At 43.6% G+C, this 24674-nt stretch overlaps 2 protein-coding genes across 4 annotated transcripts in view; one reads left to right on the top strand and one right to left on the bottom strand.

Annotated features, from left to right (window-relative positions):
* The window catches only part of RECK (reversion inducing cysteine rich protein with kazal motifs), a 189318-nt gene extending 179600 nt beyond the window's left edge, over positions 1–9718 (top strand). For all 3 annotated transcript variants that reach the window (XM_061590670.1, XM_061590671.1, XM_061590672.1), the window contains one exon: positions 522–9718. In XM_061590670.1, the coding sequence (XP_061446654.1) occupies positions 522–737 (216 nt within the window). In that variant the 3' untranslated portion in view covers positions 738–9718. The remainder of the gene's footprint in view (positions 1–521) is intronic.
* The window catches only part of LOC133368054 (zona pellucida-binding protein 2-like), a 93108-nt gene continuing 76022 nt past the window's right edge, over positions 7589–24674 (bottom strand). The window contains exons 10-11 of the mRNA XM_061592137.1: positions 12986–13058; positions 7589–11939 (exon numbers count right to left, since the gene is read on the bottom strand). Coding sequence (XP_061448121.1) covers positions 11546–11939; positions 12986–13058 — 467 coding nt within the window. The 3' untranslated portion in view covers positions 7589–11545. The remainder of the gene's footprint in view (positions 11940–12985; positions 13059–24674) is intronic.

Below are 24674 nucleotides of genomic sequence, written 5' to 3'. Positions count from 1 at the left end.
ATGAAGCATAGTTTTCCTGCCTGGGCTGCTAGAACATAACAATTCTCAATGATCTAGGATGTGTCAGAGGTGAAGAAACATATAGAGGAGTCACTAAGAAGGGAAAATAATTGTCAGTCAGGCTCTCAAGAAATTCAACAGAAGTCTTGCTTTCCTGCCACTGGACAAGGCTGATTTTGTAAGGGTGGGGAAGTCTATCCCACTGAAATTTATACAAGAATTTTGTTCCTGCCTCCCATTGAAAGAAGAGGCGCTCTCCAGAGCAGGGGTAGTTAATGTGATACCCTCCAAGGATTGCTGAACCCCAGCTCCCATCAGCCCCAGCCAGTATGGCCCCTGGTCAGGGACGATGGGAGTTGTAGTCCAGCAATATCTGGAGGGCACCATGTTGGCTACACCTGCTCCAGAGCATTTAAGGATGCCATTTGGAAATGGGGGGAGGGTGGGATAGGTAAAATAAAGCTGCTCTATATTTGCGTGGTAAAAAGGTATTTTGGAATCTCACTCTGACTTTTTCCTAGATTGAAGCCTGCAATAAAGAAGCAGAAAAGATAGAATCACTGATTAACTCGGACAGTCCTGCTCTAGCATCCCATGTGCCACTTTCAGCACTTATAGCAGCCCAGGTGGAAGTTTCAACCAAGATGTCATCTTCTTGTAGTCAGGTTATGCCATCACAGCAAATACTGTTCTGGAGCCTTGTGCTTACTTTCTCAGCCACAATATGTAATACATAGTGGCAATGAAAAGCATAATTGTTCAAGTGAGATCTTGTATTTGATTTGCGAAAGACATTCAGAACTTATAATGTATTAAATAATGTAACATATGTTTATACCTGAGAGCAAACTATATCACCAAAGTGATTACTCCACCCAATGCTAGCAACAGTGTACAATTTACTCTGGAGACTGGTCCATCCCCACCCCACTCCCAAAGTTGAAGGCAGTATATTAAAGCCATCGATATGCCTGTTGCACACTCATTTTTTTCCCATCTTCTGTCATCTTTGGTCAAACAGGTTGGGAGGTTTTTGGAACTGCTTCAGAAATTAGCAAAACTTGCTGACTGAACATGGTAGCAAGAGAAAAGAAATTAACATATAGACAATTATAGGACTAGTATACAACTTTTGACTCCCCAAAGGAAAAAGTGTCCTCTTTCTGGAGCCTTAAACTGCAGCCCAACATGAGTCAGTAGGATTTAAGCAGCTTTGCTGTGCATGGTTATTGGGAAATAGGTTACACTAAGGTCAGTGGTGCTTACAATTTAGTGCCCATCGGTTTTCCCCAGGTAGCATGTGTTGAAGGAAAAACTTTCCAGACCAAAGACTGTGCTCTAAAGGACAGAGGTTTATTGGTCAATAATACAGATATGCCAGTGGTGCCAGTGGGAGAGGAAGTTCTCTCGAACTTCACTCTGCCGATCAAATGAAATGCATAGCTTTTATAATAATTGATATGTCATACATACATTGCACCTTATGACCCCCTTGTGCCAATCCACACCCTGGTATCCTCCCCTAAGGGCAGGCTTTGGCCTACGCATCTTAAACTATTTTCATCTATACCAAGAAAAGAGGAAGGTCTTCTACGCCGTTCTGACCCATGTTTCGACATCTCATAAGATACAGGACAAGGCAAACAAAAACAGCTCAGGATAAACTTCAAACCTTGACTCAATATATAATTAACGTATATAGCTTCTCCTAAGAAAACATTCTTGTGTATCAGTTCCTCTTTTTACTACCGTGTTACCCTGCCAATGGACTCAGGAAACATGCTAACCACAAACCACAGCCTCTTCTCACAAACTGTTAGGAGAGTATCTAAATGCATATTCTTCCCCTTTTATAAGCAACACTTCAAACAATATATTTTAACAACCCCTGCAAACCATATAAACTCAAGAGATGACTTTTTTGAGAGTATAAAAATCAGAATTTCTTCCACACATGCCATCACGTGGGTAATAGCGCCATCTAGCGTCCAAAGGCAAGAATGTATTGAAGTCAAGACCTGGGACATCAAGCCCCTCCCACTCCTTCGTCTGAGGCTGTTATCTTCTAAACTAGTGTAGAGTAGTGTTTTTATTCTAAGTGTGTGTGAAAGTGTGTGTGTGAGACTTGTTGGGACTGGGGTTTTGAGTTTTTGTTTCCCCTCCCTTTTTTTACTCTGGGGGTGCTTGTTTTTGTCAATTGTTCCCCCCCCCATTTTTCCTCACTCTGTTCTCTCAGGGACAGAGGAGACTGCTACTGCCATCTCTGCTTTTGCAGCAGCGAGGCTGTCAATTGTTTTTCCCTATTTTTGCTCACTTTGTTCCCTTTGTTTTTCAGCAGTGGAGCTCCCCTTCTGTCCTGGGGCGAGTCAGATACTCGTGGCGGCAGTTTCAACCCCCCCAGCACTGTGGTTCACTACTGCGGCTGCTTGGAGCCTCCTGGCTCGGGAGTAGAGCTCGTGGAGGTGGCTCTCTCTCTGCAGCTTCCAGCCGCTTGGGGCTTGCAGGCTTGGCAGTAGAGCTCACGGAGGCGGCTCTGTTTTTGGAGGCAGCTCTCTCCGCAGCAGCTACTTTCTTCGCGGCTCGCTACTGTGGCCACTCAGAGCTTGCCGGCTCCGGAGTACAGCTCGCGGGTGCGGTTCTTTTTCTGCTTTTTTTTCCGCAGTGGCGGCCGTCAGGAGCTCGCCAGCTGCTGAGACAGAGCTTGCAGAGGTGGCTCTCTTAGGAGCTCGTGGCAGTGGCTCCCTTTCTTTTTGGCTGGGTAGTTGGAGGTTGCTGCTCCCCCTCCCAGGCAGTTTCCTTTTACCTGTGACAGCCCCAGTGCTCCTTGTGGGGCAGAGCACTGACTCTCTAGGCGGGCGCCATTTTCTTTTGGAATTTCCCACCTTTTTTCAGCGGCATTCTAGGCAGGCTCCATTTTGTTTATCTTTCTCCTGCCCTTTTTGTTGCGTAGAAAGTAACGGGAGGCACAGCATATTGAGAGGTTCTGCATATATAAGTGCACTTTTCTTGCTGTGTGTGTGTGCACTTGGGGTTATACCACTCCCCCCATCTGTGCCCCTCTCCACACCGCACCCCCCACCTTTGTGCGTGTGTTGGTGTCAGATACCACACCCCCACCTTTGTGCGTGTATATGATGGCAGATCAACAGCCAGAGGCAGCTCATGCAATGGGCAAAACAGCCGTGCAAGGCTCCATCACATCACAAGTCTACTAAACACAAGCAACCCAGACTCCACTCCAAGGCTGTCGCTAAAACCAAACACTTATCTAGCCACAGCGCTGCCAAGCGAGCACGATATGTGTCTGTCCCAGATTCAGAGGATGCTGGCCAACAGAGATTGACAGCCCTCTTTCATTTGCCAGCTGGGTCCTCTGAGGACGACTTTGGGGGGGGGGTTCCTAGCCAACCAATGTTGGATGGTTTGTCTCAACCCATGTCAATGACTAGAGCTCATACGTCTCACCAGTCTGATGAGACCCCTGCAATTCTGCCTCAACAAGGGCAACCACCTCTCCTCCGCCATGTGCAGCCAGTTCCCTCAGATCCTCAGATGGCCGCTGTTGCACCTCTACTGGGGTTGCAGTTGTCTCCGGAATTTCTTTCACAGTTGCAGGACATACTGGGCTTCTTCTCACAAGCATTGTCATGGTCACAGGCAAATCCATTGCTTCAGCAGAGTGCGCAGCGACAATCTGGCTCTATGGGTCATTGCAGCTACAATGATGTAGCTCCACCACTCTCACCAAACCCATTAGATGTTGCTAGAGGCAGGATTGGCAATTAGATTACCAGTTTGGAGGATCCTTCGTATTCTCTTCAAGCCGGGGGAGATGACTGGAGTGGTGATTCAGAACTGGAGGAGAATTTGTCCTATCGCCTTTTTGATTTGGCCGACTATCTTCCCCTTGCTCATAGAGTTCTGGACACCTTAGGCCTCCAACCTTTACAAACTGAATCTACCACTTCTCCTGTGAAGGGGGCCAAGGTTTTCAAATCTCCCAGATCGGCAGATCACTACCTTCCTGTGCCAGACCCCATCGACAAACTGGCCAAGGAAGCACGGGCTCACCCACTGCAAGCTCCAGAGTTCATGAATCACCTGAACGTCCCAGGGGTAGATGAGCCGATTTCTAGTTTGGTCTCGAGGTCCCTCCTGCCGAAAGAAGGGGACTCACAACTTAAGGATCCTTCTGAGTGACAGCTAGACTACGTTTTGTGTAAAAATCATGAGGCTACCGCCTTTGCTATTCGGGCCTCTGTTGCAGCTTCCATCTTTTCAAGAGCTTCTATGATGTGGCTGGACGTACTCTTAGATGACCCTAACCCCGATCCGGTCAGACTCAGAAAGGGCCTGGTGAAGTTACAGAAGGCTGCAGCGTTTGTGGCTGATGCCACCTTAGATGCAACTCAGCTGGGAGTACGGGCCCTAGCTGCACAGGTGGTGGCTCGGTGTACACTTTGGCTCAGACACTGGGATGCAGATTCTATGGCCAGGGTCAACTTGTTGAGGATCCCTTTCTCTGGGTTGTTACTTTTTGGAGAGGAAGCCCTCAAAGCGGTCTTGGTAGACCGCAAAGATAATCGAAAGCCAGTATTGGCCACATCCAAAAAGGGTGGTCGCAGGCTGTTCATTTGCTTCGCTCCATATTGCTTGTTTCAGCCCTTTCGAGGTGCACGGCCTGGGGGATGGGCCACGATTCTCGATCTACTGAGCTATCTCCCCTGCTCACAGAATGTTCCTATGCTTTGCCTTTGGCCCCCATCACTTTCAATACTGGGCAATGCCATTCGGACTCTTGTTGGCCCCGAGAGTACTCACCAAAGTGTCGCTGACCTTGGTGGCTTACCTCTGTCTCCAGGGTGTGCATATCTATCCCTATTTGGACAATTTGCTGATTCGTGCGGGATCCAGGGACCAGGCCCGCTATCACGTTTACCATACCCTCAAGGTTTTGCGCACCCATGGCTGGCTAGTCAACATCGACAAAAGTGAACTACAGCCAACTCAGTGACTGCAGCATCTGGGAGCGATATTAGACACCACACAGGCCATGGTCTTCCTGTCACCAGACCACATTGTAGCCATCAGAAATACGGCACTGCTCCTGTCACGTTGCTCGAGGGCGGATGTAATGCTTCTGTCAAAGGCTCTGGGGATGTTTGTTTCCACCATTCACATTGTACCATGGGCTCGGTATCATACTCAACCCCTCCAGTGGGCCTTATTGCCTTTCCAGCGGGACATTGCCATTTCCAACCACTATGTAATCCACCTGGATTACCCGCACTGTGTCTTTCCTTCCGATGGTGGGCGACGTCTCGAAACCTCAGCAAGGGAACTCTGTTCCGAAAACCAGGTACGACTGTAATAACTTCAGATGCCAGCCTGTGGGGCCCACTGCAATTTCCACTTTGTTCAGGGTGTCGGCTCGGAGGAGGGTCGGTGCATCAACTAGCTGGAACTGAGAGCTGTCTACCTGGCCCTTCGACATTTTCAGCCTGTATTCCTTTTGGACCATGTATTGATTTGGACAGACAACACCTGCGTGAAATCACACTTGAACAGGCAAGGGGGAACCAGGTCACATTCCCTCCAGATGGAAATGTCCCAACTCTTCAACTGGGCCGAAATGCATCTGAAGCCACTGAGGGCAGAACATCTCAGTGGAGTTTTGAATGTGACGGCCGACTGGCTCAGCAGACAACAGGTGATTCCGAGAGAATGGAAACTGCACCTGGTGGTGTTTGGCCTTCTCCAACATCGGTTCAGCATCCTCTTGGTGGATCTATTCACTTCCAGTCACAATTGCCAGCTGCCCCAGTACTTCTCAAGGTATCTGGAAACCACAGCGGAATCTGTTGATGCACTGTTGACACTGTGGCCGGACAGCCTGCTGTACGCCTTTTCCCCGATACCACTACTGGGCAGGATGCTGAGAAAGCTGCAATGCGAAAGGGCCAGACTGGTCCTCATAGCCCCGTACTGGCCTCGCCGGCTGTGGTTCTCGGACCTGCTCTCTCTGTCAGTAACAGATCCTTGGAGGCTGCCAGTCAGGCCAGATCTTTTGTCACAGGGTCCGATATGGCACCCGGACCCTGAATGGCTCAGTCTGACAGCTTGGCATTTGAACAAGAACAGTTGATTCATGCAGGACTCTCTCAGGAGGTTGTTGATACAATCCTGGCATCTAGAAGGCCATCTACGACTTGCATCTACCAGAGTACTTGGTTTACCTTTTCCAAATGGTGTGCGGCCCATGACGTCCAACCCTCTCAAGCTACTGTGCAACAGGTGTTGCAGTTTCTACATAGAGGTCTGAAGATGGGACTTAAAGCAAACACCTTGCGTTGCCATGCCTCCTCCATTTCCTCTATTCTCTCTGTTTCTTCTCCTGGCATTTCTATGGGCTCCCACCAGCTTATCAAATGCTTTTTGAAGTGAGCTGCTCTACTGTCGCCGGCAGTATGTCACAGTTTTCCTTCATGGAGTTTATCAAAGGTCCTGAAACCCTGCAGTGTCCTCCATTTGAGCCCCTTAGGTCAGTGCCATTATGATTGTTGTCCTTCAAGGTCCTGTTCCTGGTGGCAGTCACCTTGGCAAGAAGAGTTTCAGAGTTGGGTGCATTGTCTTCGGCCCACCATCTCTTTATCTTCCATAAGGACTCAGTGGTATTGCATCCAGACCCGTCCTTTCGCCCCAAAGTCAATTCAGCTTTTCACTGCAACCAGGACATTGTTCTCCCTTCGTACTGTCCAAACCCTGTCCATCCACTGGAGAAGGCCTGGCACTCGCTAGATGACCGGAGGACCCTCAAGACCTACCTGTCTCAAACCCAGGACATGAGATTAACGGATTCATTGTTTGTATCCTTTCACCCATGAATTCTGGGAAAAAAGGTTGCTAGCTCAACTTTTTCTTATTGGCTGCACACCTGCATTGCATTGGCCTATGAGTCGCTTAAGCTTCCAGTGCCTAGTAAGATAACGGTGCACTCGATTAGGTCAGCAGCCACTATGGCTCCTTTCTCAACCAACATACCTCTTGCAGATATTTGCAGAGCGGCTGTGTGGTCTTCTCCAGATTCTTTTATAAAACATTATTAGACCGTTACGCCTCTGCCGATGCCTCTTTTGGGAGGTGTGTTCTGCAACAGGTTCTTTCTGACAAGTAATCAGTGGGTGGTCCCTCCTTGTTGGGGGCTGCTACCTGATGGCATGCTACCTGGGGAAAACGGACCATTGGTCTCACCTGAAGGATGGTTCTCCCAGGTATCATGCCATCACGACCCTCCCTGTTGGAAGATGTCTGTGTATTTTGTACCACCTTTCAAATTATTACTGTTCAGAGTTGTGCTGTTTTTGCACTGTGTAGTACAGTCAAGACCTTTCTAGATCTGTTAAAAATGAATGTATTTCTGTGTTGTTATTTGGGACAGTGTCTCTATTTTCCTTGCTGGTAGGCCTGTTGGCCTTTTGTACTTTCTCAGATATCTCACTTTGGCCTCATTGCAAATGAACTGGAGTGGGAGGGGCTTGATGCCCCCGGTCTTGACTTCAATACATTCTTGCCTTTGGACGCTAGATGGCACTATTACCCATGTGATGGTATGATACTTGGGAAAACCACCCTTCAGGTGAGACCAATGGTCCGATTACAGTTTTGGTAGCTTTGCCTTATCCTTGCATACTTTAAAACAGGGATAGGGAGCCTGTGGCCCTCCAGATTTTGCTGACCTATAATTGCCAACCTCCTTGAGCCCTAAATAAGGGATGTTCTCTTTATAAGGAAGAATGGCCAGAACCAATTTAGAGGGCTGCAATACTAAATCAGTCTGGAAACTACTGCTTAATTGGTCCATCTGTTTTGGTTTCCCAGACTTGGAGTTCAGGTGGACAAGAGTTAACTTAACAAACAGGCAGATGCTCCAGCAAGTACAGGTGGCTTGCCCAGTACCTCACACTGAACAGAAAACACTGCTTTCATGGGGCTTCTGCTGACTAGCTGCTTTGATTTCTCACCCAGTGAATGAGGGGGAGGGGATAAGCAGGGAATCGATGAGGCGAGCCACTGTCCCCCAGTGTGCCAGCCAGGAAGGTCATCAGCTAAAGTCCCAATGCCTCTGCTATATGTAGCGTAGTACTGGCCGAATCTTAATTTTAAAAGGTTTTTTCCTGGTCAGGGCTCTGATGCCTGAGAGTTGAACAAGAGTCTCTCTCACTCCATAAGACAGGAAACAGAACTGGAGTTTGAGGGAGTAGCCCCAGTCTCCTCTTCAGCAAGTTGTCATGGAGATTGCCTCCAAGCCCCAGAGGCAGGAACTTCCCACAAAAGTTGGCCTCCTACACTCACCGGGCAGAGAGCAATACAAAGAGGCCATACGCAGCAAATAAAGCTACGTACCAAATAATTGTTGCACCAAGGTGGCCATTTTTATTTTCTAAAAGAGGAAAATGTGCAAGATTTTTTTCCAGAAACATAAAAATACTTTGTAATAATCTTGCACAATATTTGCCTATTATTTAGAGACAGAGAGGCTATCCAGGGCCAAATGCATATCCCAAACAAAATTTTTCTCCCCCCCACCCCAGTTATGATGGCAGCAAAAAGAGGGAAAGAAATTAAGTAGATATGGAGCTAGGGTGGGCAGAGGGGTTTAAACGTCCCCACCCAGCACCCTGATGGGGATGCACATCATCCGTCCCCAGTCATCAGATGAATCATTTGATGAGTGAGGAGGGGGTGATAACCTCTGCCTCTCAGCTGATGTACACAGAGCAGGTAACAAGGGAGGCTGTGAGTCTGTGTGTGTCCTGTGTGTGTATGTGTGCCTGCCTACATGTTTGAGAGAGTGGGGTGGCTACACCTGCCACTGGCATGCAGCCCCTGGAGGGTTGGCTAAAGGTGAATGTGGCCCTCAAGCCAAAAAAGATTAGTAACTCTGGACTTAGAGGTATATCATTCAGAATATTTGTAAACAAAAATTTCTAAACAGAACAAATTGCTGCTACTTAACTTACCAAAAAACGACTGAATAACTAAACTATTCCTGTAACTACATTCTATATTTAATTAGGAAGAATATAGCCATGAGCCTAACTCTGCAAAGAGTAGCAAAAGTTTTTGCAGTGTCCCTCCCCTGCCAGTTGGCAATCATGCTTTAAGCTATCATTTTATGTAAAAATGTATGTAATAAACAGTGATGCAAATGTTTACTCTGAAGAAAAGTTATGAAGAATTTCAATATGACATTCTAAATATTACAGTATTTGCATACTATCTAAATTTACAGTTCTGGTGTATCAATGTTTTATACAAAACGTATATTTTAATTCTTAGGATTCAATCTAGTGGGAAGGTCTCCTCTAGAAGCCTAATTAAAGTAAATCTGAGCTGTGTGAGAGCACAGTTGTGACCGTGCACAGTTCTCATTCACTTCAATGGGACATGCCTGCTGGTTTCTGCCCTATTCTTCTGGACCTGAACATTCTCTACTTGAAGTATTTTGTATCAGTATTATGATAGCCAGCTTTGGAAGTGTATACAGGTAGCATTGTTTTTGCCAAATTGTTGACCTTTAAAAGGAGTAACTGAAAATTAATTTCAACATTTCTGTGTTGTCATATGTTGTGGGAAGTGTTTTTGTTTTCTTATAAAAGAAAAAGTCCTGCAATGCAATATGAAAACTTCTATTTTAATAAAATAATTTTTATTTTCTCATGTGTCCTTTGAAAAATATGGCAACTTTATAAAATCTGATGTATAAAATGGCATACTTTAACATTAGGGTTTTCACTGGTATAAAGTAATAGTTCTTGGGTTTATCAATATCTACTCCTCTACTGCTGGAGCAAATCTAGAGGGGAAAAAGACTGTCATGTGTTCTGTATCAAAGCAACATCACCCCAATCCACTTTGTGAGATGGGCAAGTGAACAGAGTACTCAAGGAAAAATCCAGGGTGTGCACATGTGCCCTTAGACCTTTTGCAGTAAACTGCATTCCTGCTGCATTTTTTCTTTTTACTTTTTACCTGATTTATATGAAGGAAAATAAGAGAAAAACACTATCTTCAGAAACTGTTAAGTAAGGTAGGTGTGGGAATGGCAAGAGATGAGTCCTCTTCCAGAAGAATAGAACTACTACCTGAGCCTTGCTGCAGTAGAGGTGAATGTACAATCAAGGGAAACCAATAGTTGTACAAAGGGAAATTTCAACTGATGCAGTTTCTCAGGCTTACATGATGTTGCCCTTGTCCAAATTCAATTTTGTTTACACAATTATTAACAATGAAGAGCTCTGTCCTTCTCTGTACCGTCACACTGTCTAATATGCAGAATTCATATGGATATAGTTAAGAAAATGTTAGTGCATTATTCCATAGACAAAGGTGGTCCTGGAAGCAAAAGCTGAAAACCTCAGGCCATGCCGATCGATTCTCAATAGCTCCCACATTCTCTGAATGGACTTTAGTGTTTGTGCTACTCCTTTTATCACCCATGATATGCAGCATCTCAGCCCCGTACCAAACGCTGTTTGTAAAATTTGGGGCAGGGGGGAGGGCTCTCAGAAACAACCTCAGAGCATGAGGAGTTGCAGTAAGCAGTGGAAACTTGGAAAGTTTTCATGCATAAGCTCAAGTGCTTAGGTTGCATATGAAAAAGGTACTGTGGAATTCAGTAAGTTAGGAAGAAATTTAAGGTCATTTTTGAAATATATGAACGCTAGATTTGACAAAAGATTCAAAAACAACTTTCAGCAGCAGCTCCTGTTTTTCCTCCAAGACATTTAAGACTGGGTTCTGCTGTGCTTTTTGCCTTTCTTTTAGCAGGACAGAAGATCAAAAGCAGACCAGGTTTCAAGGCTGTATAGTGAGATAGGATGGCTCCATCGGTAGCAGAGGAATCCTATGGTCCCACTGTGCTAGTGGCTGCTGGTATAATTTGGTTTAGAGCAGCTATGCATTAGCAGCAGCAAAGTAGTGAGCAAAATTAAAACAACCTGTTCAAGCTTTGTGGCGCTTTAACGTTCTCTTAGACTTTTCAGTATTATGGTCTGTGCTCAAGTGACATTGCTCCAGATTAACATTTTTGAAAATTTTCTTCCTAACTTTACTTCTTACACAATACATGTCACATAGAATATACACAGATTACTATATCTTAAATTGTATACCACATATTTGCCATTTGGCTTGAGAAGACAATAGTTCTAAACTTAGCATCACTTTGGTCTAGATTCCACTTTGGCTATGTAGACGTTTTGTGTAAAGTAACCTTCCTCGACAATCTGATTTGTCCACAAAATTGGACAATTTGCCAGTTTGCAAACAAACGAGTGTACTTCAGTATACAACCCTCTCTAAGCAACGTCAACCTTCTGCTGAAGTATCCTCCAGAAAAAAAGTGTTGTTGGTGGGTCTAGGAGACATAGGCAAGCATGAACTCATTTTTCAGCTTTCCAGCAAGCATTCTTTAGGAGATAATTCATCCTTCATCTGACCCCTTATTACAGGTTTATGCAAAACTGTGAAGGTCACCCAGCAGCTAGGATAGTTTGTGTTTCATTATGTCAACTAATCTTTGCTGATTGGTTGGCAGGTCCTTTGGAATTAAATTAGTTTCATTGTCCAAAGAGGGTGATGTCTGGTCTTCAAAGCTAGTTTCTAATTCACTTGGTCCTGTTTGGTCAGGAGATAGACTTGTGCCAGCAGGTGTGGATGGTTCTGTCACTTCATCATTGCTTAATAATCCCATGGATTCTTCTAAGAATTCAACTTTGTTTCTTTGCATTTTGATGGGACTTAATTTACTTCTTTGCTCTTGTATTTCTGCATCACTTGCAATATTTGCAAATGTCTGCAGCCGCCTCTTAAGTTCAGATTCTGCTTCTCTGATGTATTGAGCTGCTATTGTTTTTTTGAAGCACTTAGTTATGATGCTGTGTGAGAGATGTGGAAAACAATTAGTCATAGCTAGTATTACAGATGAACAAACCTTCACATCCACTGCTAAGCAACTGGTTTGGGGCTAGGCCACACTGTAATAAAGGTGACATAAGTAGTTTGGGATCAGGCTGTATGGCAGGGATGGAGAACCTGTTGTCCTCCAAATGTTCCTGAACCACATCTCTGACCATGCTGGCTGGGGTGGATAACATCTGGAGGACCACAGATTCCCTATCTCTGCTGTAAAATAAGCTTACCCCACTGCATCAAAAGATCACAAAATTCTCAAATGCATTTTAATAATCATAAAGTGTTGATTTGTAGAAACAAATAAGTAGACACACCAACACTATAGAAGGTTAATGGCAACATCCAGATTCCATCTTTCCAGCATAGTCTTTTCATGAATGACTATGAATTCTGAATCGGCATGATAGTGATATAATACCCTGATGGGAGTGATGCCAGATACCAGAACATACCTCTGCACCAAGGAAAATAAAATACAGGGCAATTGTGATTTTTTGTCATTTATTTTTAGTACTCTAGTTTACAGATCCTTGGAGTAGTGATGCTAGATGCGGGTAGGTTGTCACCCTTTTTCTCATACCACATTCACTGTTCTGCTCACTTTTGCCTCTGGAATACCCAGAAGGGAATGTGGCCCTCAGATTGAAAGATGCAATTTGACTCAGCAAAACTGTGAACTTGCATTTACCGTGCATCACACTGACTTTCATTTATTTAGCGTATGTTATGTGGCTTGTACTATGAGTTTGGAAATCTCTGTAGAATGTAGATGGGATTTTAATGGAAAAGGAAAGCAGAAGAGCTAGTTCAGATCTTTTGTAAGAAATTCTAGGCAGAAAACTACCAGCTGCCTTCATACACATACACAACTTCAAGGATTACACTTGCTAAGGAAGCCATCTCTTCCTTAAATAACCAGCTGCTGAAATAAAGGCAGGTCAAGGGATTATATTTGATAAACAGATGTAACATGCTATAAAAGTTCAAGGTAAATGGGTAAGGTTCTTACGCCCAAATTGTCACAAGAACAAGGCTGGTTGCTGTGGAAGATATTAAAAAAACCATCCACATTGGTAGAATTCCTGAAAAAGATGATGAAGAAGAGAGAGCTATTTAGCATGCCTACTATATATATATATATATATATACACACACACACATATTGAGGAATCTTGAGGCTGAAACAAAAGGTGGCTTACCAGACCACATCTGCTAGTGGACCTCAAAATGATACTCTTCCTTTCAACCCTTATTTCAAGATGGCTGAAATCCTCAGATCACAAGGGGGTGAGTGTAACAGCACCCAGTGTCCTTTTTTCCTCATGCCTCAGGCTGTTCCTCTTCAGCTAGCAATGCAGCTCCCTGCAAGACTTCCAGGTTTACTGGACTAGAACAGCAAGTCACATGGTAACACCACAGTTTGTAGTACAGTTGTGAAAATAGACTGGAAAGAGTGTGTGGCAATTCCTGGTGAGGAGCTACAGCAACCTCCCCCAACCTGGTGCCCTCCAGGTGTTTGGGACTACAACTCCCAGTGGCCCCATAATCAGAGATGATAGGCACTGTAGTCCAAAACACCTAGAGGGCACCAGGTTGGAAAAGACTGAGCTAGAGGGAGAGTTGAGGAGGGGGTCCAGTTGTTCAGTACCATCTCCCTCTTCCTATGACTAGCAGGTGAAAAATTATGCAAATCTGCTTAGCAATAAATAACCATTTCTTCATTTACACTATAAAAGTGCTACAGAGTCAACAACTCCAAATGACTTACAAATGTAAAAAACAGGAAACAATCACACAATAAAACAATTGAACAAACCAAGTACAAGAACCTTCACCACATCAATCCTCCAAAGTTTTTAAGATTTGTTTTTCTACAGGAGTTTTCCAATGCTGTAAACTGCCCAGATAGCTTCTGTAAACCACCCAGAGAGTTTCCAGCTATGGGGTGATACAGTAGGGCCCAGCTTCTCGGTGCCCTGCTTTCGGCATTCCACTAATACGGCACCAGCGGGGCAATCAGCTGGAGGGGGGCTGGAACTCGCACGCTACAACTGATCTCTTCTGGTGCGATCAGACTCCCGCACTCGAGCTGATTGCACCGGAGTAGGGAAAGATCAGCTGTAGCGTGCTACAGCTGATCTCCGGAGTGATCAGCGGGTTAGGTTCTGGACCCCTGTGCTACAGCTGATCCGCTTTGCAGAGGTTTTCACTTTTCCGCAGAGGTCTGGAACCTAACCTGCCGTATGAGTGGGGCCTATATAAATGTAATAAATAAATAAATGCCTCCTAAAAACAAGAAGGCTTGGACATCTCTTTTGCCAGTTTTGAACATTTCCCAGAAACAGCCAGAAGCATAGTCACCAACTCCAACAAAAAAACCCTACTTTGTTGGTATCAATCACTTCTTTGCTTTTGAAAGATCCGTAGATGCATCCAGCAAAGAGCAACACAGCATTCTTCAAGGAAATAGGTCATTCCATAATGAGTATGAAGGCGCCAGAACAAAGTGCTGGTGTTGACCTCTAAAGCATTATGTGGCTCAGGACCCCTGTACAGCAAAGACTGCCTCTCCCCCTATGAACTGACCCAGACCCTGTGATAATCATCTGAGACCTTTCTTCGTGTGTCTCCTCTACTGGAGGTCTGCAGGATGGTAACACAAGAACAGGCCTTTTCAGTGGTGGCCACCTGCTTGTGGAATGCTTTCCCCAGGGAGGCACACCTGTGCCATCTTTATTTTTAGTTGCTAGGCAAAGACTTTCCTCTAAACCCATGTTTTTGATCTTTAACGGGATGGGTTTCAGGTATTTGTGACTGCTTTTAGTGGGGTAGGAACTGCAAGATTTATATGGACTTGTTTTTAGCTTTTAATGGTTGTGTTTGTTTTAACTGGTTTTAATGTAAGTCGTTTTGGGTCACTTTTGTGAGGAAAAGCAACTAACATATAAATAACAACTAGTCAGTGCACAACACTTTTCTGTAGCATTTCAACATGTATGATAAACTAGCAATCCAAGCAAAAAGAAGTGCAAAGATGAGGTCAGTGTATTTTAATATGAGATACAGAGAAAGACTTTCTGAAAACTGAAGCTGAACTAAGTATTTGGGCAAGAAACTCATCTCTCATTTCTGTAACAGTCAATAGGAAATGTGGGTTGCTTCACACACTGTTATGACAGCCAATGGGTCCCTTTTACAAAGTTTTCAGAACAAGATGGAAAATGGCATTCTTACCCTAGAAGAGGAGGATCGGCTTATCAGTCTCAATATTGTTGATGTCAGCAAGGACACTAAACTCTTTGAGCAACTCTGTGCAAAAGGGGAGACTTAGCTGACAGAATTAGGTGGCTGAGCCAATTCAGCAGTAGGGCAGACTACTCTGCACCTCCCACTCTTTGCCTTAACAAATACAAAGTGCCCAGGTAAACTAACTCAATAAGTTGGGGGGGAGGGGGGAACAGGTGGGAAGACAGTACAGGTGTGAGGGCTTTCCAGTGTATTGTCCAGAATGTCACATATAGAGCTATCTGTCTTCACGACAGAAATCTTCCGTGTGTGCTTAGTGAAATGGCTGCCTTGTTCTTATGAAAATTAGTCATTTGAGGTATGAATGACTGACCTGGGGAAGCTGAGAGAGGCAAAGAGGTTGGTGGATGGGGCCTTTGGGAACATGATAGCTGCATCCCACTCTCAGGATGACAGCTTTCCAGCTGCCAAGGAGAAGGAAGGTCTCAAGGAAGCAGGGTTTCACTCTGAGGAAGAGAGAAAAGAAGGGTCCCATTCCTTAGAGCATGAGCATTTATTCTCTAATGCCAAGGATTCCTGGCAGGGGGATCCCAGTACTGGGTAATTTGCGCACTTGGTACCTAGATATCTGGGTGTGTGATGAGCGTGCAGTCTGCATGGTGACTACTCTGCCTGGCATGAAGGTTACAGTTGTCACATGTCAGCTAGACAGACTGGTGCTGGAGCATTGGTGCATGTTGGTACCAATGACGTGGGGAAATGTAGTTGTGAGATCCTGGAAGATAAAATGTAGGCTGCTTGGTGGAAAGCCAAAAGTCAGAACCTTTAAAGTTGCTTTTTCTAAAATGCTACTGGTTCCACACACATGGTCAGCTAGACAGGCACAATTGTGTAGTCTCGATGTGTGGATGAGATGGTGGCTACAGGAAGGTGGTTGGATTTGGTAGGCACTGGGGAAAGTTTTAGGACAAGCCAGATCTGTAGAAAAGAGATGGGCCCCACTTGAACCAGCATGGAACCATACTGCTGGCACTTAAAATCATATTCAATCAACCAATTACAGGGGAAAATCTAACAGGAGCTGTGGTTTGGAAGAAATCATCCCCAAGAAGGAGGTAGTGGTGTTTCAAATGTGGGATGGGTAGAACTAGGCATTGAGAGTGCAGGAGCACATGATAACAATAACATAACAATTCAGAGGGACTAAAACACTGTTAAGGGTTAAAGACATATGCCAACAGCATTTGGAGAAAGACACCACATATAGGTGCTGATATGCTAGTGCTGGAAGTCTTTGAGGCACGATGGGTGAGATGGACACAGCCATCCTTCAAAATGTTCAATCCTTTGAATTTTGCAACATCTCTCTTCAGCCAATTTGTAGAAAAACACATATACTAGGGTAAAGTGTGCCTAAAAATTCATGCTAATGACAACACACAAACATGCATATTATAAGTCACCTAGAGACCACGTGGTGCTAGGTGACTAACAAATGAAAATAATAACAATAATTTGCAAAAACGTGCATATTAGGCAATTGCATGCATGTATATTAGGAGACATTCACACTAAAATGCTGATGAATTTTCATGAGGACTTCTTTTAACAATCATGAACTGATGTGGAGAACTGAAATGTGGAGAAGTGTACTCTGTGTGAGGCTTCCCTTGTGCTTGATCCGGAAACTGCAGGTAGTGCAGAATGCTGCGCCGTGGCTGCCGACAGAACTGAAACCCTCTCAGTGTATTACACCTTTGCTCAGAGATTTGCTGATTCGCTACCAGGCTAAGTTCAAGGTGTTACTATTAGTATATAAAACCCTTAACAGCTTGGGACCAGTTTACTTGTGGGATCACCTTGCCCCATAATATATGCCTACTTGACCACTTCAGTCTGCAGAACTGGCACTGTTACAGATGCCACATAATATTTGTCCTGCACTTGTAAGAAATTGGTCTTTTAGTGTAGAAGCACCTACACTTTGGAACTCCCTGCCTACTGACATCAGGCAGGCACCTTTGCTGTACTCTTTCTGGTGCCTGCTTAAAACAGTTTTTGTTCAGGCAAGCCTATCCAGACTTGCAGAAGTTAACATGTGATTTAACCTATTCTATATTTTAAAGTTTTTGAATGTTTTTAAATACCCGTTTCTAGTGTCTTTTATTGATAATTTTAATGTTTTTCTTTTTTGTAAACCACTTTAAGGTTTCACTACAATCAATCAATCAAACTTTTGTTAATTACATAAATAAATAAATAAAATTTAGGCCTGAAAAAATAAGAACAGATAGAAACAGAATCCTACTGATGAGGAACAAAACCTTGAGGTCATTGTGGGTAATTTGATGAAAATGTCAACAGCTGTGCAACAGCTGTGAAAATAGTGAATTCCATGCTAGGGATCATTAGGAAATGGATTGAAAATAAAACTGTTATACAAAGCTATGGGCTGGAAAAGGTTCAGACAAGGGCAACCAAAATGATCCCTATGGGGAAAGGTATAACTTTTAGAGCTTTTTAGATTTTAGAGGGGAAGTGAGTAAGGAGAGACATAATAGAAGTATACAAGATTATAAATGGTGTGAAGAAAGTAGATAGGGAGGAAAAAAATCTCCCTTTCTCATACCACTAGAACTTGTGAACATCCAATGAAGCTGAATGCTGGAAGATTCAGGACAGATAAAAGAACCTTCACACAGTGCATAGGTAAATGATGGAATTCCCTCCCATAAGAAGTAGTGATGGCCACCATTTTTTATGACTTTAAAAGACAATTAGACAAATTGATGGAGGAGAAGGTTATCAATGGCTACCAGGGATGGAGGAGAAATTCTGTTGTTCACCTTTGAAGCCAAATCTTTCAAATTTGCACTTTCCAAAATAATATGAGAACTGAAACATAGCCCTCCTTCAACATTTGCCCTTACCTGAATTTTGCAATGCAGTTCTCTAGTCAACCATTGTCTGCATGCATTAGGGACAGTGTGCATAAAAATGAATATATTAGTGAAAATAGCATACAAAATGCATTATTAGAAATTGCTTGCAAAATGTGTACATTAGTCAAAACTGCAAACCAAAATGTGTTTATTAGAAGAAATCCACAGTAAAATGTTGAAAAGTTTTCATGGGGATTTTTAATATCTATATCTAGATATCTATATCTAGATATCTAGATATAGATATATATTGCAAACTGCTGCAGAAATGTGGAAAACTGAATTTAAGATTGGAAAAATGAGAAAGAAAGAGAACTTCATTGGTAGATCCTCTCATCCCTAGTGGCTGTTGGCCCCACTGGCTGTGTCCTAGGAGGCTTTCTCGAGACATCTGCTTGGCCACTGCGAGAGTGGAATGCTAGACTAGATGGGCCTTTGGTCTGACCAGCAGGGCTTTTGTGCATCTATGTTAACTCTTTTAATATTGATGTTTGCTCAGATAGTACTGAGGGGGCACACAGCAGCAGCAACCAGGAGGAAGTGAAACAAGAATAGTTGCTAGCACCAGACCATCACACAAATGTGTGCCTCCTCACCACTCACTTGTTTTTGCTGTTGTCGGCGCTTCAATGTAAGCACTGCTGCTGTTGCCAAGAAACCTGCTGGGAGAGTTCTGAGGAGTATGAGGATGGAGGTGGGGGTACTTTAAAACCTTTTCCTCTGGCACTCTTTCTTCTCTGTTATTGTTGTTTTAAACCAAGGTCTAAGATTTAGCAATCAACATCTGTGATAAGTTAAATGAGTTTAAAATGTGAAACCACATGTGCCCAGAAGTATTCTATTGATATTTATCAAGGTGGGCAAACTGCCTCTTTATATTTTACTGTAAAATACCAGCAGTGGAGTGTAGCCTATAATCTTATGCACACTTTGGTCTGTTGAATGAAGTGGGACAAATGTGGAGTTCTGGGCTGTTGTACTTGGGAGACAATGGGCAGTGGTGGTAGCTAAGGGAGGCTTGAAGCATGCCCACTGAGGTAGGTAAAGTTTGCACCACTCATCCTCTGAGACCTTGCTTGCTATGTTTTGTTTATTCTACAGGTGCTTTCATCATGTCAAAATGTGCTTCCTCAAGTGGGGCTGCAAAAAGGAAATTAGTGATGAGATACTGGTATTGTTCTTACTCTAAACATCAAGAGACTTAATCCTCAGTGGGGACCGGGACCTGGTGCGAGATGTAAGTTTTGTTGAACCGATTGGGAGCAGTGACCACAGTGCTATTAAATTAAACATACATGTAACTGGCCAATTGCCAAGAAAATCCAACACGGTCACATTTGACTTCAAAAGAGGAAACTTCACAAAAATGAGGGGATTGGTAAAAAGAAAGCTGAAAAACAAAGTCCAGAGGGTCACATCACTCGAAAGTGCTTGGAAGTTGTTTAAAAACACTATATTAGAAGCTCAACTGGAGTGCATACCGCAGATCAGAAAAGGTACCGCCAGGGCCAAGAAGATGCCAGCATGGTTAACGAGCAAAGTCAAGGAAGCTCTTAGAGGCAAAAAGTCTTCCTTCAGAAAATGGAAGTCTTGTCCGAATGAAGAAAATAAAAAAGAACACAAACTCTGGCAAAAGAAATGCAAGAAGACAATAAGGGATGCTAAAAAAGAATTTGAGGAGCACATTGCTAAGAACATAAAAACCAACAACAAAAAATGCTATAAATACATTCAAAGCAGGAGACCATCTAGGGAGGCGATTGGACCCTTGGATGATAAGGGAGTCAAAGGTGTACTAAAGAACGATAAGGAGATTGCAGAGAAGCTAAATGAATTCTTTGCATCTGTCTTCACAGTGGAAGATATAGGGCAGATCCCTGAACCTGAACTAACATTTGCAGGAAGGGATTCTGAGGAACTGAGACAAATAGTGGTAACGAGAGAGGAAGTTCTAAGCTTAATGGACAATATAAAAACTGACAAATCACCGGGCCCAGATGGCATCCACCCGAGAGTTCTCAAAGAACTCAAAGGTGAAATTGCTGATCTCCAACTAAAATATGTAACTTGTCCCTCGGGTCCTCCTCCGTGCCTGAGGACTGGAAAGTGGCAAATGTAACACCAATCTTCAAAAAGGGATCCAGAGGGGATCCCGGAAATTACAGGCCAGTTAGCTTAACTTCTGTCCCTGGAAAACTGGTAGAAAGTATTATTAAAGCTAGATTAACTAAGCACATAGAAGAACAAGCCTTGCTGAAGCAGAGCCAGCATGGCTTCTGCAAGGGAAAGTCCTGTCTCAGTAACCTATTAGAATTCTTTGAGAGTGTCAACAAGCATATAGATAGAGGTGATCCAGTGGACATAGTGTACTTAGACTTTCAAAAAGCGTTTGACAAGGTACCTCACCAAAGGCTTCTGAGGAAGCTTAGCAGTCACGGAATAAGAGGAGAGGTCCTCTTGTGGATAAGGAATTGGTTAAGAAGCAGAAAGCAGAGAGTAGGAATAAATGGACAGTTCTCCCAATGGAGGGCTGTAGAAAGTGGAGTCCCTCAGGGATCGGTATTGGGACCTGTACTTTTCAACTTGTTCATTAATGACCTAGAATTAGGAGTGAGCAGTGAAGTGGCCAAGTTTGCTGACGACACTAAATTGTTCAGGGTTGTTAAAACAAAAAGGGATTGCGAAGAGCTCCAAAAAGACCTCTCCAAACTGAGTGAATGGGCGGAAAAATGGCAAATGCAATTCAATATAAACAAGTGTAAAATTATGCATATTGGAGCAAAAAATCTGAATTTCACATATACGCTCATGGGGTCTGAACTGGCAGTGACCGACCAGGAGAGAGACCTCGGGGTTGTAGTGGACAGCACGATGAAAATGTCGACCCAGTGTGCGGCAGCTGTGAAAAAGGCAAATTCCATGCTAGCAATAATTAGGAAAGGTATTGAAAATAAAACAGCCAATATCATAATGCCGTTGTATAAATCTATGGTGCGGCCGCATTTGGAATACTGTGTGCAGTTCTGGTTGCCTCATCTCAAAAAGGATATTATAGAGTTGGAAAAGGTTCAGAAGAGGGCAACCAGAATGATCAAGGGGATGGAGCGACTCCCTTACGAGGAAAGGTTGCAGCATTTGGGGCTTTTTAGTTTAAAGAAAAGGCGGGTCAGAGGAGACATGATAGAAGTGTATAAAATTATGCATGGCATTGAGAGGGTGGATAGAGAAAGGTTCTTCTCCCTCTCTCATAATACTAGAACTCGTGGACATTCAAAGAAGCTGAATGTTGGAAGATTCAGGACAGACAAAAGGAAGTACTTCTATACTCAGCGCATGGTTAAACTATGGAATTTGCTCCCACAAGATGCAGTAATGGCCACCAGCTTGGATGGCTTTAAAAGAAGATTAGACAAATTCATGGAGGACAGGGCTATCAATGGCTACTAGCCATGATGGCTGTGCTGTGCCACCCTAGTCAGAGGCAGCATGCTTCTGAAAACCAGTTGCCGGAAGCCTCAGGAGGGGAGAGTGTTCTTGCACTCGGGTCCTGCTTGCGGGCTTCCCCCAGGCACCTGGTTGGCCACTGTGAGAACAGGATGCTGGACTAGATGGGCCACTGGCCTGATCCAGCAGGCTCTTCTTATGTTCTTATGTTCTAAGAATGTAGTAGTGAAATGGTAGAGAGAGAAAATATTCATTGTGCACTTTACAATTGAAGAAATATACACAATGTTTAAGGAGAGGGGGGCATAAGACCATTACTTCCAAGGTCTAAAGTTACCTGGCTGCATCCCTGATGGCATTCAATATAACTGTAGCATCATATTATTTAAAACCATTGCCCGTTATGGACAAATACACATCTCTCACATAAAAGATAAATGTCTAACTGCATCATCACTGAATGAAATATGTTGGATCCTTTTTGCCGTGTTTGTGAAGGAAGAATCCACTCCATTCCATCCCACTCCTTATTTTTCGATCTCACTGCTGCCCCCCATCAGTCAGTCAATATTCCATGCCCATTGAGCATGCTCAGTCCTCACTGGGCTGCTCTTGAGAGCTCTCCCCCTTAGGGTTCCCCCCCTTCTTTTGGTACTTCTGCAAAACCTTAGGTTTTCCCCAAGCCTGCTAAACTTCCCTTGTGTGTGGATGGTGCCGTTTTGGCTACATGAGCAAAGGCACTTGGAAGAATAACTTCACTATTAACATATATGATATTCAGGAACAATATAGGGAATAACTGTATTTTAGGATTATGAGCTGCTTAAAATTTAAATTCACTAATAGGCAAAAAACCTTGCGGTTTAAGAATGTACCTATAGCCCACAGATATTTCTACCAAACTTTAAAAAGCAGGGAAATTGGGCAGCTATAGTGAATGCACCAGGGGAGCAGGAGACCTGACCTCCTCTCTGAGATATTGGACTGCCCTACAAAGTTGTCAAAATGCAAACACAATTTGGATTGGTCTTTCACAGTCCAATCCACTTGCTGTGTAGCTTGGAAGAATTTGGTAACATGTGCCTCTGAGCATATGGTGAGTGGTGGCAACACCTGCCATCTCCAAAGATGGAGAATTATATTTTTGTATGTTTGTTGGTGTTCTTACTTTGCTCCTTTCCTGTGTTACTAATGTTTCTACAGAGAATCTAAACTAGAACATTTTATTTCCCTCCTTATTCATCCTAGAAATCTGTGTCAAATTTATTTTATTAATTTCAAAGCCTTTTTATTGGTCAGTGTCATATGATGGTGAAGATAGCCTTTTTTGTTTCAAACTGGAGGTTATGGTCTATTTCTATTTTGGGTGCATTAACATTTGGACCTGAAACTGCAGTTTGATGTAAAATCAGACTGATTCCAATATGCTGCTACTTTAGCAATGGCTCTAGTTGTTGGAAAAAAGAGGATGCATGTTTTCAGCCTGCTATGTTTAAACCACTTTATTTAAGGCAAGGTGTTCACAATCAATTAAAAACATAGGGCACACCTAGAATTTTGCTAGAATATATTTCACCTCCCACTGTTTTATCTTGTGCAAATTGAGACACTTCTGAGGTCCACTGGAGATTATTTTGCAGACGTCAGAGCCATTATTCCACAATTACGTTTGGAGTTTTTTTAGTATAAATTTTGCAAAGTGTTGCTGTACTTCACATATTCATAGAAACAAAAGCAAAAGAAAATGATTTCCTATAGGAAACTTCATTAAAATTGCAAAGTAAATCAGACATATTTAAAGTGACCATCTCAACTATATCAACTGTCTTAATAATGTTACTTCCTCCCGGCTAAAACAAGATCAGCACAGGACATATCTTCTATTATTTGGGCTGATTACAGGTGTTGCCACCACTCACCATATGCTCAGAGGCACATGTTACCAAATTCTTCCAAGCTACACAGCAAGTGGATTGGACTGTGAAAGACCAACCCAAATTGTGTTTGCATTTTGACAACTTTGTAGGGCAGTCCAATATCTCAGAGAGGAGGTCAGGTCTCCTGCTCCCCTGGTGCATTCACTATAGCTGCCCAATTTCCCTGCTTTTTAAAGTTTGGTAGAAATATCTGTGGGCTATAGGTACATTCTTAAACCGCAAGGTTTTTTGCCTATTAGTGAATTTCCCTGCTTTTTAATCCAGGAGGTAACAAATGGGATCCTGTGCAAGTTTGCTGAGAATGGGTTGATCATTTGCATGCTTATTGAGTTAAGTGGGATTTACACACACACACCAGGCAATCATGCTTAGGATAGGTGAAACTGACCACAGGGGATGGGGAAGGGAGGAGAGGGAGGCGGGAGGGGTGGAAAGGCAGAGTGGAGGACTGGGAGGGGAGCAGGCAGGAGGGGGAGGGGAGAAGAAGGACAGATGTGGTAGTTTGCATGTTTATTGATTATTGAGTTCAGTGGGATTTACTCCCGTGCAATCATGCTTAGGATAGGTAAAACTGACGGGGGGAGGGACGGAGGGCTGGAGTGGGCAGGGAAGCGGAAGAAGGAAGAGGGGAGGAGAAAGGGAGAGGAAAGGGGAAGGAGGGAAAAGGAAGGTCTGATCATTTGTATGATTATTGAGTTGAATCGGATATACTCCTATGCAATCATGATTAGGATAGGTAAAACTGACCAGGCTGGGCCTGCCAACCAAGACGTCTTCTGTATCTTTCAAAGTTGGGCAGGGGGAAGGGACAATTCTACCTTGTGGTTTTTCCCATTACAATGTTGCAAGGACACCGGCACTTGGCTGACTTTCTCTTCTCCTAAAGATACAGGATCAGTCTCAGGTCCTGAACCTGGCAACCCTACCTCCCACCCAAATTTAAAACAAAGCTGTCCCTGGCCACATCCACACCAGGCCTCTATTACACTTTGGACAATCATTATTTATTTATCTATTTATTTAGTGTATTTATGTACCGCCCCATAGCCAAAGTTCTCTGGGCGGTTTACAATAACTAAAAACATTAAAAACAAATATACAAATTAAAAAACACATCTTTTAAAAACAA

The sequence above is a fragment of the Rhineura floridana genome, chromosome 11, assembly GCF_030035675.1.
Source record: "Rhineura floridana isolate rRhiFlo1 chromosome 11, rRhiFlo1.hap2, whole genome shotgun sequence".
Lineage (NCBI taxonomy): Eukaryota > Metazoa > Chordata > Lepidosauria > Squamata > Rhineuridae > Rhineura > Rhineura floridana.
The sequence above is the reverse complement of the archived record's forward strand: the minus strand, read 5'-3'. Positions and strand labels throughout refer to the sequence as shown.